This window comes from Mobula birostris, chromosome 13 (assembly GCF_030028105.1).
Source record: "Mobula birostris isolate sMobBir1 chromosome 13, sMobBir1.hap1, whole genome shotgun sequence".
In the NCBI taxonomy this organism is placed as follows: Eukaryota; Metazoa; Chordata; class Chondrichthyes; order Myliobatiformes; family Myliobatidae; genus Mobula; species Mobula birostris.
The window spans coordinates 89,457,835-89,470,276 of record NC_092382.1 but is presented as its reverse complement, the minus strand read 5'-3'; the positions used below and the strand labels follow the sequence as shown (position 1 = coordinate 89,470,276).

At 44.3% G+C, this 12,442-nt stretch overlaps 1 protein-coding gene across 1 annotated transcript in view; it reads left to right on the top strand.

Annotated features, from left to right (window-relative positions):
• Positions 1 to 12,442, top strand: part of LOC140207126 (NACHT, LRR and PYD domains-containing protein 3-like) — a 35,198-nt gene that overhangs the window by 15,618 nt on the left and 7,138 nt on the right. The window contains 2 exon segments of the mRNA XM_072275457.1: positions 3,529 to 3,700; positions 3,799 to 3,864. Of these exon segments, the coding sequence (XP_072131558.1) occupies positions 3,529 to 3,700; positions 3,799 to 3,864 (238 nt within the window).

Genomic DNA, 12,442 nt, shown 5'->3' with positions numbered 1-12,442 from the left:
CACTTTTAGTCTCTTCCACATTGAAGACTGATGAAAAATCCCTATTCAGTTCATCTGCAATTTCCTGTCCCCATTACTACCTCTACATTATACTTTCCAGCATCCTGATATCAGTTCTCACCACGCCTTTACATATAAGAAGAAACTTTTTGTATTCTCTTCAGTATTATTGGCTAGCTTACCTCTGTATTCCATCTGTTCCTTCTTTATGACTTTTTAGTTGCTTTCTATTCATTTTTAAAAGCTTCCCATTCCTCTAGATCCCCACTATTTTTCGCTATATTATATGCGCTGTTTGGCTTTTATGTTGGCTTTGACTTCCCCTGTCAGCTACGGTTGCGTTGCCATGCTTTTAGTATACTTCTTCCTCAATTGGATGTATTTGTACCGAGCAATTCTGAATTTTTGCTCCTCCGTCATCCACTCAATTTTGGCCAGCTTCTATCTTATGACTCTGTCATTCCCTTTACTCCACCATAATACTTCTTCTCAAATTGCAGGGTGAATTCTGTCATGTTATGGTCACTTGTCCCTGAAGATTCCTTTACTTTAAGCTCTCATCAATTCCGGTTCATTGTGCAACAACCCAGATCCCCTAATGTTGCTCTATCTCATAGTTGCTCTGTATGCAAATTATGTCTCTTGGGATCGAAAATAAACACCAACCTGATTTTCCCAATCTACCTGCGTATTGAAATCTCCCATGGTTATCGTAACGTTACCCTTTTGACATGCATTTTCTATCTCCCATTGCAATTTATCGACCACATGCATACTACCATTTAACGGTCTGTATATAACTCCCATCAGGATCTTTTTATCCTTGCAGTTCCTTATCTCTACCCACAACGATTCAATACCTTCCGATCCTATGTTACCACTTTCTAATGATTTGTTTTTTTCAACAGAGCCACGCTGATCCTCTGCTTACCTTTCCATACAATGTTAAGCTCCTGCTATAATCTTCTTTCAGCCATGATTCAGTGATGCCCCCAACATTATACAAGTCAATCTACTACAAGTTCATCCACCTTATTCCTTATAGTATTCCATATATTCACCCTTTTCAATTTTGTCCACCTTTTACATTGCAACTCAAGCTGTTGATTTCAATTTTGCCCTGTCATCAGCCTCTCCTTATCAGCTACATCACTACACTCTGCCTCTGTAAACCAACTACCTCACCCTCAGCACTATCGCTCCGGTTCCCACCGCCCTGCCAAATTAGTTTAAATCCCCCTGAGCAGCTGTAACTAACCTGCTTGCAAGGATATTCCATGTCCTCTCATTTGCCTTTGTGCTGGCTTTGACTTACTCTTCAACCGTGATTGCGTCGTCCTCCATTTAGAATACGTCTTCATCTTTGGGATGTGTGTATCATGCCTTCCGAATCGCTCCCAGAAACTCCAGCGTTTCTGATCTGCTGTCATCCCTGTGAGTGTTCTTTTCCTATCAATCTTGGGCCAGCTCCTCTCTCATAGCTTTGTAATTCCCTTTATTCCACTGTGGTACTGTTCGATCTAAATTTATCTGTTAGCGTGAATTCTATCGTATGATCACTGACTCTTCAGGGTTCCATTACCTTGAGCTCCCTAATCAATTCTAGTTCAATATGCAGACACGTTCCATAACTTCCTTTCCCCTGGTGGTTTCAACCACAAGCTGCTCTAAAAAACAATCTCGTCGGTATTCTATAAATATCCTGTCATGGTATTCAGCACCGACCTGATTTTTCAAACCTACCTGCAGTTGGAAATCCCCCGGACTATTTTGACATTGTCCTTTTTACATGCCTTTTCTATCTCCCGCTGTAATTCGTAGCCAACATCCTGGCTACTGTTCAGTGGCCCGTATATAAATCCCATCAGGGCCATTCTAATCTTGCGGTTCTTTTTTAACTCTACCCACAAGATTCTACTTCGCCTGATGCAATGTTAGCTGTTTCCAAGCCCTCAGCCGACCTACGATATGTATCTTGGATGTAAGCACCCAGCTAAGATCTGCTTTCAGCCACGATTCATTGATGCCCGCATCATACCTAACAATGTCTAACTTCACTACAAGGTCATGTACGTATTCCTTATTCTGTGAGCAACAAAATACAACCCATTTAGTCTGTTGTCATCCTTATTGATCTTGCCCCCATGTTACAATTCAACTCCCACAACTGATGGTCCTCTCCTTCCTCACAGTCTCAATTCACACTGCATCTACTTGTATGCCAACTGCTCCATCCTCAGCCCTACCATTCCGGTTCCCAATCCCCCTGCCATGCTATGGAGGTCAGAGGATGCCCAGAATTGGACTACCCCTCCCACACACACATACGGCTGCGAGGGCAGAGCAGAATCTGTGTGTCTCTCCTTTTACATCAAACCTTTCTTCATCTTCAAGGCGTCTGTTAAGGGTGTGATGGTACAGTCTGTATTTGCCTGACAGTGTTACTCCACAATGCCTGAAGCTCAATATCATACAGCATGGGGGTGGTGTTGGACAGCTGCAAATTATTCAATGTTATGAATCTGTCAAACATTGTTTGCTCCATCATACACTCTGCAGTGTGTACCATCTGTCGTGGGCACTGCAATTCAGTAACAGTGACGGCATCTGCTCAACCTGCAAATCCATCCACACAGAACAAGGCAGAGGGCAAGTTGATCACCACCACTTCAAATCTCAGCCCATCCTGACTTCGGGAGATCTCACCATTCCTTCCATAGCACTGCGACTTAAACCTGTGACCTCCACTCACACCTGTATCTTTTATCTTCACCAGACATTATAAATCGCTGTCTTCATCTGAAGGGACAAATAGGGTTGGACAGTCAACAGTGGGCTTGTCTTGGTAGTTATTTAACCTATACATTTTCAGATATAATTCCCACCGATCTCTGTCCCAGGCTCTGAAGGTGGCCTATTCTGATTACTGACGCTACAGCTTTGGAGAATTCATTTGTCTTCGCATCTGTGTGAGATTCAATTCCACAACCCATTTTCCTTCTCTCTTGCTCTCCGTCTCTCACATTCTCATTGTCACGCGTCAGTTTGCTCTGCTTTGTTTCCGCATCTTCGGTTATCACCGACTCCATTAGGAAAGTCCCCTGGAACATTATTCGCTGCATGAAAAGATAACATTCACAGAAGTCCTACCTGCACTAATCCCCTGAACTCATTGCTAGAAATGTGGTCCGGGGTTTTATATCAGTATTTGTTGTGCTGAAAGAAAATATCTATCGTCAAACGTACAGTGTTATTGCTCTAGACAGGTTGCACACTGCCAGATCGAGGAATTTAATAACGTTGTATCTACTGCAGAGTGTCAGTAAAGCCTTATTCTTCCACAATGTTTGTTTAGAATTTCCCTTAGTTACTGTTTCTCTGTTAATGACAGGACCCCGAGATTTACTGAGAGGATGAGCTGGCAGCCGAGTGACTGCACCTGTTCTGAATCAACCAGGACAATTTTTCTCTACATTCTCCATGTATTTCTGTCTGCTGCGCAATACATTCATTGTTTCCTTTTCATAGAAAGTCACTGAACTGACAGAGAAGGGAAACCGGACAGAGAGTTCCACCCTCTTCCTCAGTTTGGTGATGGGCAAAGGCTCACGAGCCCGGAGGGCGATGTGGGAATCCTTTGTGACATGGAGGACTGAGTTACCAAAGTTGGACAAAGTACTGAAGGAAATACAGGAGCTCGGTATGATAAAGCCACACCCTGAACACAAAGCCACTTTGAAATAAACAGTTTAAATCACATTAGCTCTGTTTTCATGAAAACCTTTTTGATTTAAACAGGTCCTGATCCACAAGATTACATGAACATTGCCCAAGGGTTATCTGCGTCACCCACTCAACTGATAGGTGAGTGATGAAATGCACATTTCAAACCATATCTCGAATGTTTGACTGTGGCCTGACAGAACCTGGGAATCAGAATTCACCATAACTCATTTGTGGATCTCTGACCTGAACTTACAATTCACAGAATCTCTCTTTGCAGCCTGAACATGCTACAGTGCATTTTCTACTAATCCAACTGCTGGTTCTACTGAAGCCTTCTCTCCTGGCCCTAACGCACTGGGAAACCCACACACCCCACGCAGACTCCTGATGCACTGATCACTCAGTTCAAGTGCCTTATCTATCTTCAGCCCTTTCAGCTTCTGCAGCATCTTCCCCTTTGTCACAGTAACTATACTCACTTCTGCCCCCTGACACTCTTGACATTCTGGCGTATTGCAGGTAAGACGATAAGACTGAATTAGTCCATCTAGCCCATTGAGTCTGCTCCACCATTCAATCATGGCTGATCCTTTTTTTTTCTCTCCTCCGCAAGCCCAGTTCCCGGCCTTCTCCCCGTAACCCTTGATGCCATGTCCAATCATGAAGCTACCAATCTCTGATTTAAATACACGCAACGACCTGGCCTCCATAGCTGCATGTGGCAATGAATTCCACAAATTCACCACCATTTGAGTAAAGAAATTTCTCCGCGTCTCTGTTTTGAAAGGGCACCCCTCTATCCTGAGGCTGTGCCCTCTTACTCTCCCACTATGTGAAACATCCTTTCAACATTTACTCTGTCTCGGCCGCTCAACGTTCGAAAGGTTTCAATGAGTTCCCACCTCATCCTTCTGAATTCCAGCGAGTACAGACCCAGAACCATCAAATGCTCCTTGTATGATAACGCTTTCATTCCTGGAATCATCCCTGTGAACCTCCTCTGGACCCTCTCCAAAGCCAGCACATCTTTTCTAAGATGAGTGGCCCGAAAATGTTCACAATGCTCAAGGTGAGGCCTCACCAGTTCCTTATAAAGCCTCAGCATCACATCCTTGCTCTTGTATTCTAGACCTCTTGAAATGAATGCTAACATGGCATTTTGCCTTCCTCACCACCGACCTACAAGTTTTTCACTTTCTTGCCCATTCTCCTAATCTGTCTAAGTCCTTCTGCAGCCTACCTGTTTCCTCAACATGACCTGCCCCTCCACCAATCTTCTTATTATCTGCAAATGGCAGCAATGCCATGAATTCCATCATCTAAATCATTTATATAGAGCATAAAAAAGGTAGTTCCAACACCGACCCCTGTGCAAAACCACCAGTTACTAGCGGCCAACCAGAAAAGGAACCTTTCATTCCTACTGGCTGCCTCCTACCAATCTGCGAATGCTCTAACCATGTTGGTAATTTTCCTGTAATACCACAGGCTCTTAACTTGGTAAGCAGCTTCACGTGTGGCACCTTGTCGAGGGCCTTCTGAAAGTCCAAATATACAACATCCACTGCCTCCCTTTTATCTATCCTACTTGTAATCTCCTCAAAGGATTCCAACAAGTTTGTCAGGCAGAGTTTTCCCTGAAGGAAACCATGCTGATTTTTTACTATCCTGTCCACAAAGTACTCCATCACCTCATCCTTAACAATTGACTCTAACGTTTTCCCAACCATCGAGGTCAGGCTAACTGGTCTATAATTTCCTTTCTGCTGCCTTCTTCCTTTGTTAGAGTGGAGTGACATTTGCAATTTTCCAGTCCTTTGGCACCATGCCAGAGTCCAATGATTTTTGAAAGATCATTTCTAATGCCACCACATTCTCAAACACTACCTGTTTCATATACAGTCAAATACAATGGCGGAATGTAGTATTAATGGTAAGACTCTTGGCAGCGTGGAGGATCAGAGGGATCCTGGGGTTCGGGTCTATCGGGCACTCAAAGCTGCTACGCAGGTTGACTCTGCGGTTACGAAGGCATACGTTGCATTGGCCTTCATCAACCATGGAATTGAGTTTAAGAGCGAGTGGTAATGTTACAGCTAAATAGAGCCCTGGTCAGACCCCACTTGGAGTACTATGCTCATTTCTGGTCACCTCACTACAGGAAGGACGTGGAAACTTTAGAAAGTTTCCAAGGATGAGATTTACAAGGATGTTTCCTGGACTGGGGAGCATGCCTTAGAGAACTTGGCCTTTTCTCCTTGGAGTGGCAGAGGATGAGAGGTGACCTGATAGAGATGTATAAGATGATGAGATGCACTGATCGTGTGGATAGTCAGAGGCTTTTCCCAGGAATGAAATGACTATCAGGAGAGGGGATACTTTTAAGGTGCTTGGAAATAGGTACAGAGGAGATGTCAGGGGTAAGTTTTTTACGCAGAGTGGTGAGTGAGTGGAATGGGCTGCTTGCGACGGTGGTGGAGGTGGATGCGATGAGGGACTTCTGGATAGGTTCATGGAGCTTAGGAAAAAAGAGGGCTATGAGTAACCCTAGGTAATTTCTAAGGTAAGGACATGTTCAGCTCTGTGGGCTGAAGGGTCTGTATTGTGCTGAGGGTTTTCTATGTTACTATCAAAACATTAGGGATGCAGAATCAGAAAAGATAGCAAATATGGTTCTCAAGGTATTGTATCTAAATGCATGTAGTATATAAAAAAAGTAAGGTGGATGATCCTGTTGCACTCCTACAGATTGCCAGGTATGATGTTTTGGCCGTCACTGAATCATAGCTGCTTGTAGTTGGGAGCTGAATGTCCTAGGTTACACGTTATATCGGATGGGTTATGAAGGTAGACAGAGGGAGTGGTGTGGCTCTGCTGGTAAAGAATGTCATCTAATCAGTAGAAAGATGTGACATAGGACTGGAAGATGTTGAATCCTTGTAGGTTGAGTTAAGAAACTGCAAGGGTAAAAGGACATTGATGGCAGATATATACAGGCCTCCCAACAGTGGCTGGGAGGTGGACCACAGATTACAACAGGAAATAGAAAAGGCATGTTTGAATGGCAATGTCATGGTAGCCAGGGGAGATTTTGACATGCAGATCGATTGGGAAAATCAGGTTGGTAATGTATCTCAAGGGAGTGAGTTTGTTGAATGCTTAAGAGATGGTTTTTTAGATCAGTTTGTCATTGAGCCTACTAGGGGATCAGCTATACTAGAGTAGGGTTCTCAGTAATATTAGATGGACTGTTACCTGTTAATTGCCTATTACGGAATAGCTTCTCTGAAGTGTTAAAATAAAATGGTTTCTTGTACTGTTAACTGCTGAGTAAGGAGTTCTCTGTAGCAGCATGTTTGGGTTATAATTAGTGATAATGGAAATTGTATTCGTTTGCTAGCCAATGGAAGTCATGTTATGCTATCTTGAATGTGTGTGCTGAGCTGAGGATCGCGGGCTTTTCGGGAGGAGAACTGAAGAGGAAGGACGTGCTGGACCGTGGTTGGTCCCAGGCGGCGGGTCAAGGAGGTCAGAGGGGATCAAATGGTGGAACAAAGACCCCGTAAATTGAGCTGCAATGGTTGTGCATGAAGTGGTTGAACTCTGATAAGTTTGGTGTCTTTTACTTTCCCTTTTATATTGTATTAATTACATAGTTCCAGTAAGATCTATAAAGGGTAATCTGTGAATCGTACATTGTATGCTGTCGGATACTTGATGTGTGAGTTTGTACCAGGTTGCGATACACAACAACTATGCAAACATGAGAGCAACGCAGCAGGCCAGGCAGCATCTCTAGGAAGAGGTACAGTCGATGTTTCAGGCTGAGACCCTTCGTCAGGATGAAGGGTCTCGGCCTGAAACGTCGACTGTACCTCTTCCTAGAGATGCTGCCTGGCCTGCTGCGTTCACCAGCAACTTTGATGTGTGTTGCTTGAATTTCCAGCATCTGCAGAATTCCTGTTGTATGCAAACATGAGACACGGTTTGGCGGGCGGATGGGGTTTCCCCTAGATAAACACGAGACGATAGCCCTGAGCATTACACTAGATTGGGTGTTATGTAATGAGCCGGAGGCGATTAAGGAGCTTAAGGTAAAAGAACCCTTAGGATCACAATATGATTGTGTTCAACTTGAAATTTGATAGGGAGAAAATAAAGTCTGGTGTAGCAGTATTTCAGTGGGGTAAGGGAAATTACAGTGGTATAAGAGAGCAGTTGGCAAAAGTAAATTGGAAGGAACTGCTGGCAATGATGTCAGCAGAGCAGCAACGGTGGGTGTTTCTGGGAAAAAATGAGGAAGGTGCAGGACATATGCACCTCAAATGGTTAAATAGTACAACCAATGATGACAAGGGAAGTCAAAGCTAATGTAAAAGCAAAAGATGCGGAGAAATTACTTTAGTCAGAGGGTGATCAATCTGTGGAATTTATTACTGTGAGCAGCAGTTGAGTCTAAGTCATTGAGTGTATTTGAGGCAGAGATAGATAGGTTCTTGATTAGCCAGGGCATCAATGAGTATGGGGTGAAAGCAGGGGAGTGGGTATGACTAGAAGAATTGGATCCGACCATGATTGAATGGCAGAGCAGACTTGATGGGCCAAATGGCCAACTTCTGTTCCTATATCTTATGGTCAAGAAGAAAGCACATACAACAAAACAAAAACGAATGGAAAGATAGAGGATTGGGAAGTTTTTAAAAACCTACAGAGAGCAACTAAAAAAATCCTTACAAGAGAAAAGATGAAATATGACAGCAAGGTAGGATAAAACATCAAAGTGGACAGTAAAAGTTTGTTAGAGCTGTTGGGGAGGGTGTAAACTAATTTAGCAGGGGTGTGGAAACTGGAGTGAAGGGACTCAGGATAGGACGGATGGTAAAGAAGTAATGATCACATGCAGTCAGACTGTTAGCAAGGGCAGGCAGGTGACGGGACTTAGTTGAAGCCAACAACCAGAGGGTGTGGTACATATTGGTACTAATGACATAGGTAGGAAAAGGGCTCCTGAAAACACACTACAGGGAGTTAGGAAGGAAGTTGAGAAGCAGGACCTCAAAGGTAGTAATCTCGGGATTACTGCCTGTGCCAGGTGACAGTGAGTATAGGAATAGAGTGAGGTGGAGGATAAATGCGTGGCTGAGGGATTGGAGCAGGGGGCAGGGATTCAGATTTCTGGATCATTGGGACCTCTTTTGGGGTAGGTGTGACCTGTACAAAAAGGACAGGTTGCACTTGAATCCCAAGGGGACCAATACCCTGGCAGAGAGGTTTGCAAAGGCTATTGGGGATAGGTTAAACTAGAATTGCTGGGGAGTGGGAACCAAGCTGAAGAGACAGAAGAAGAGGTGGTTGGCTCACAAATAGAGAAAGCTTGGAGACAGTGTGAGAGAGAGGATAGGCATGTGATAGAGAAGGGACGCGCTCAGACCGATGGTTTGAGATGTGTCTATTTTAATGCAAGGAGTATTATGAACGAAGTGGATGAGCTCAGAGCATGGATCAGTACGGAGCTAATTTGTGGCCATTACAGAGCCTTGGATGGCTCAGGGGTAGAAATGGCTACTTCGAGTAGCAGGCTTTAGATGTTTCAGAAAGGACAGGGAGGGAGGCAAAAGTGGTGGGGGCGTGGCACTGTTGATCAGAGATTGTGTTGGCTACAGAAAGGGAGGAAGTTATGAAGGGATTGTCTACAGAGTCTTTGTGGGTGGAAGGTAGGAACGGAAAGGGGTCAATAACTCTACTGGGTGCTTTTTATAGACCACCCAATAGCAACCAGGAGCAGATAGGGAGACAGATTCTGGAGAGGTATAATATGAATAGTCAGCATGCCTTACGAGTCTGACTGAATTTTTTGAGTATGTGACTAAACACATTGATAAAGGTAAATCAGTAGTCCTTATGGATTTCAGCAAGGCATTTGATAAGGTACCCCATGCAAGACTTATTGAGAAAGTAAGGAGGCATGGGATCCAAGGGGACATTGTTTTGTGGATCCAGAACTGGCTTGCCCACAGAAGGCAAAGAGTGGTTGTAGATGGGATATTTTCTGCATGGAGGTCAGTGACCAGTGGTGTGACTCAGGGATCTGCTCTGGGACCCCTTCTCTTCGGGATTTTTATAAATGACCCGTATGAGGAAGTGGTAGGATGGGTTACCAAAGCTGCTACGCAGGTTGACTCTGTGGTTATAAAAGCGTACACAGCATTGGCCGTCATCAATCGTGGGATTGAGTTGAGGAACCGAAAGTTAATGTTGAAGCTATATAGGACCCTGGTCAGACCCCACTTGGAGTACTGTGCTCAGTTCTGGTCGCCTCATTGCAGAAAGGATGTTGAAATGATCGAAATGGTGCAGAAGAGCTTTACAAGGATGTTGCCTGGATTGGGGAGCATGCCTTATGAGAATAGGTTGAGTGAACTCGGCCTTTTCTCCTTGGGGCGACAGAGGATGAGAGGTGACCTGATAGAGGTGTACAAGATAATGAGAGGCCTTGATCATGTGGATAGTCAGAGGCTTTTTCCCAGGGCTGAAATGGCCAGCATGAGAGGGCACAGTTTTAAGGTGTTTGGAAGTAGGTAGAGAGGAGATGTCAGGGGTAAGTTTTTTATGCAGAGAGTGGTGAAAGGGCCCCCTCCCTTTCAGGTGTAACCCATCACTTTTAAACAGGTCACACCTCACCCAGAAGAGATCCCAATTATCCAAGAGCCTGAAGCCCTGCCCCCTGCACCAGCTTCTCAGCCACGCATTTATCTGCCAAATCATCCTGTTTCTACCCTCACTGGGGCTTCGCACAGGTAGCAATCCGTAAATTACTGTGCAGGAAGTCCAGCTTCACAGCTTTCTACCTAGTTTCCGAAATACTCTTTTCAGGACCTCTTTGCTTTTCCTTTCTATGTCATTGGTACCAATATTAACCAAGACATCTGGCTGCTCTCCCTCTCTCTTCAAAATGTTCTGGATGTGATCTGAGACATTCCTGACCCTGGCATTTGGGAGGCAACATACCATCTGGGTGCCCCATTCACCTCCACAGAATCTCCTGTCTGTTCCCCTCACTATTGAGTCCCACATAACTACCACTCCCTCTTCTCTCCCTTCCCCTCTGCACCGCGGACCCATGCTTGATGCCTGTAACCTGGTCACCATGGCATTCACCCAGGAGGTCATCTCTCACAAAAGTATCCAAAGTGATATACCTGTCTTTGAGGGGAATGGCCACAAGAGGTCCTCTAACTGCCTATTTCCATTTCTCCTGATGGTCATCCAACTACTTGCCTCCTGCAACTTCAGGGTTACTACTTTCCTGTAACAAATTATGTCAGTGAGGATCAATTATGTCCTCACTCTCCTGTACAAGCTGAAGATCATCCAGTTGCAGCTCCAGATCCCTAGCAAGGTCTTCAAGGAGCTGCAGCTGGATGCACTTCATGTAGATGTAGTTCCCCAGGAGACTCTGGGTCTCCCAGTTCTCTGACATCTGGCATGAAGAGCACACCACAGCCATTTAAATAGTACAGTAAGAGAGGGAAAAAAAACAAAAATAAAACCCCAATAGATGCTCTACACAGAGCCGAAGCCTCTTTTAAGCAAAGCCCGTCGCTTCTACCCTTGCCTCTGGCCTACTCCCAACAATGGCCACTCTGTCTTTTATTTAGTTCATAGAGCTCTGTAAATGCCGCTGATAGGGCCCCGTATCTTCCATGGTGTAGAGCGATGTAAAATACTTACTGAGTTCAGCTACCATTCGTTCATCCCCCATTACTATCTCTTCAGCATTATTTTCTAACCATCCAATATCCTTTCTTTTCCTCTTTGTATATCTGGGGGAAAAAACTTTTCATATCCTCACAAACAAGAGAAAATCTGCAGACACTGAAAATCCAAGCGATAAAGTGCTGGAGGAACTCAGCAGGCCAGGCAGCATCTATGGAAAAGAGTGCAGTTTGTATTTTAGACTGAGACCCTTCTTCAGGACTGCTCCCGTGGTCCAGTACTCTGGAAATGAATGGTACAATGGCATCTGCCTTCCTTACCACCCACTCAAGCTACAAGTTAACCTTCATAAGGACTCCTGAGTCATTTGGAACTTCTGAATTTGGTACCCATTTAGAAAATAGTCCATGCCTTTATTCCTTTCACCAAAATGCAGGATCATACACTTTCCCTCACTGTATTCCATCTGATACTTCTTTCCCCAATCTCCGAATGTCTCCAAGTGCTTCCACAGACTCCTCTGCAAACCTAGCTACAAAGGCATCAATTGGGAGGGTGAATTCTCAGCCTAATTTGAGATTTGCAAAGTTGCAACATAACTTCCCAGCTCTTGAATTCTGTTCCTGAATTAATAAAGACAAACACGCGACATACTTTCTTTATCACAGTATCAGCCCTGGAATCCATTTTCGGGGAACTCTGAACTCAGGCCCCAAGATCTCTGCTCATTCACACTATTAAAGGACTTGCCTTTAATAGTGCACTGTCCCACTACGTTTAAAGTTGCAGCACCTCACCTTTGACTAGGTTAAACACCAGCCATCTTGTCTATACCCATATCTGCAGCCAATCTATTTCCCAGTGTTTCGTTTGCTAGGTTTCTGCACACTCCACAATACCACCAATCTATGTTTCATCTACAAACTTACTGGCCCTCCCATCTCCCATAATTATTATTATTAGAATAATAAGTATCATATGTTGTGAAGTTTGTTAACTT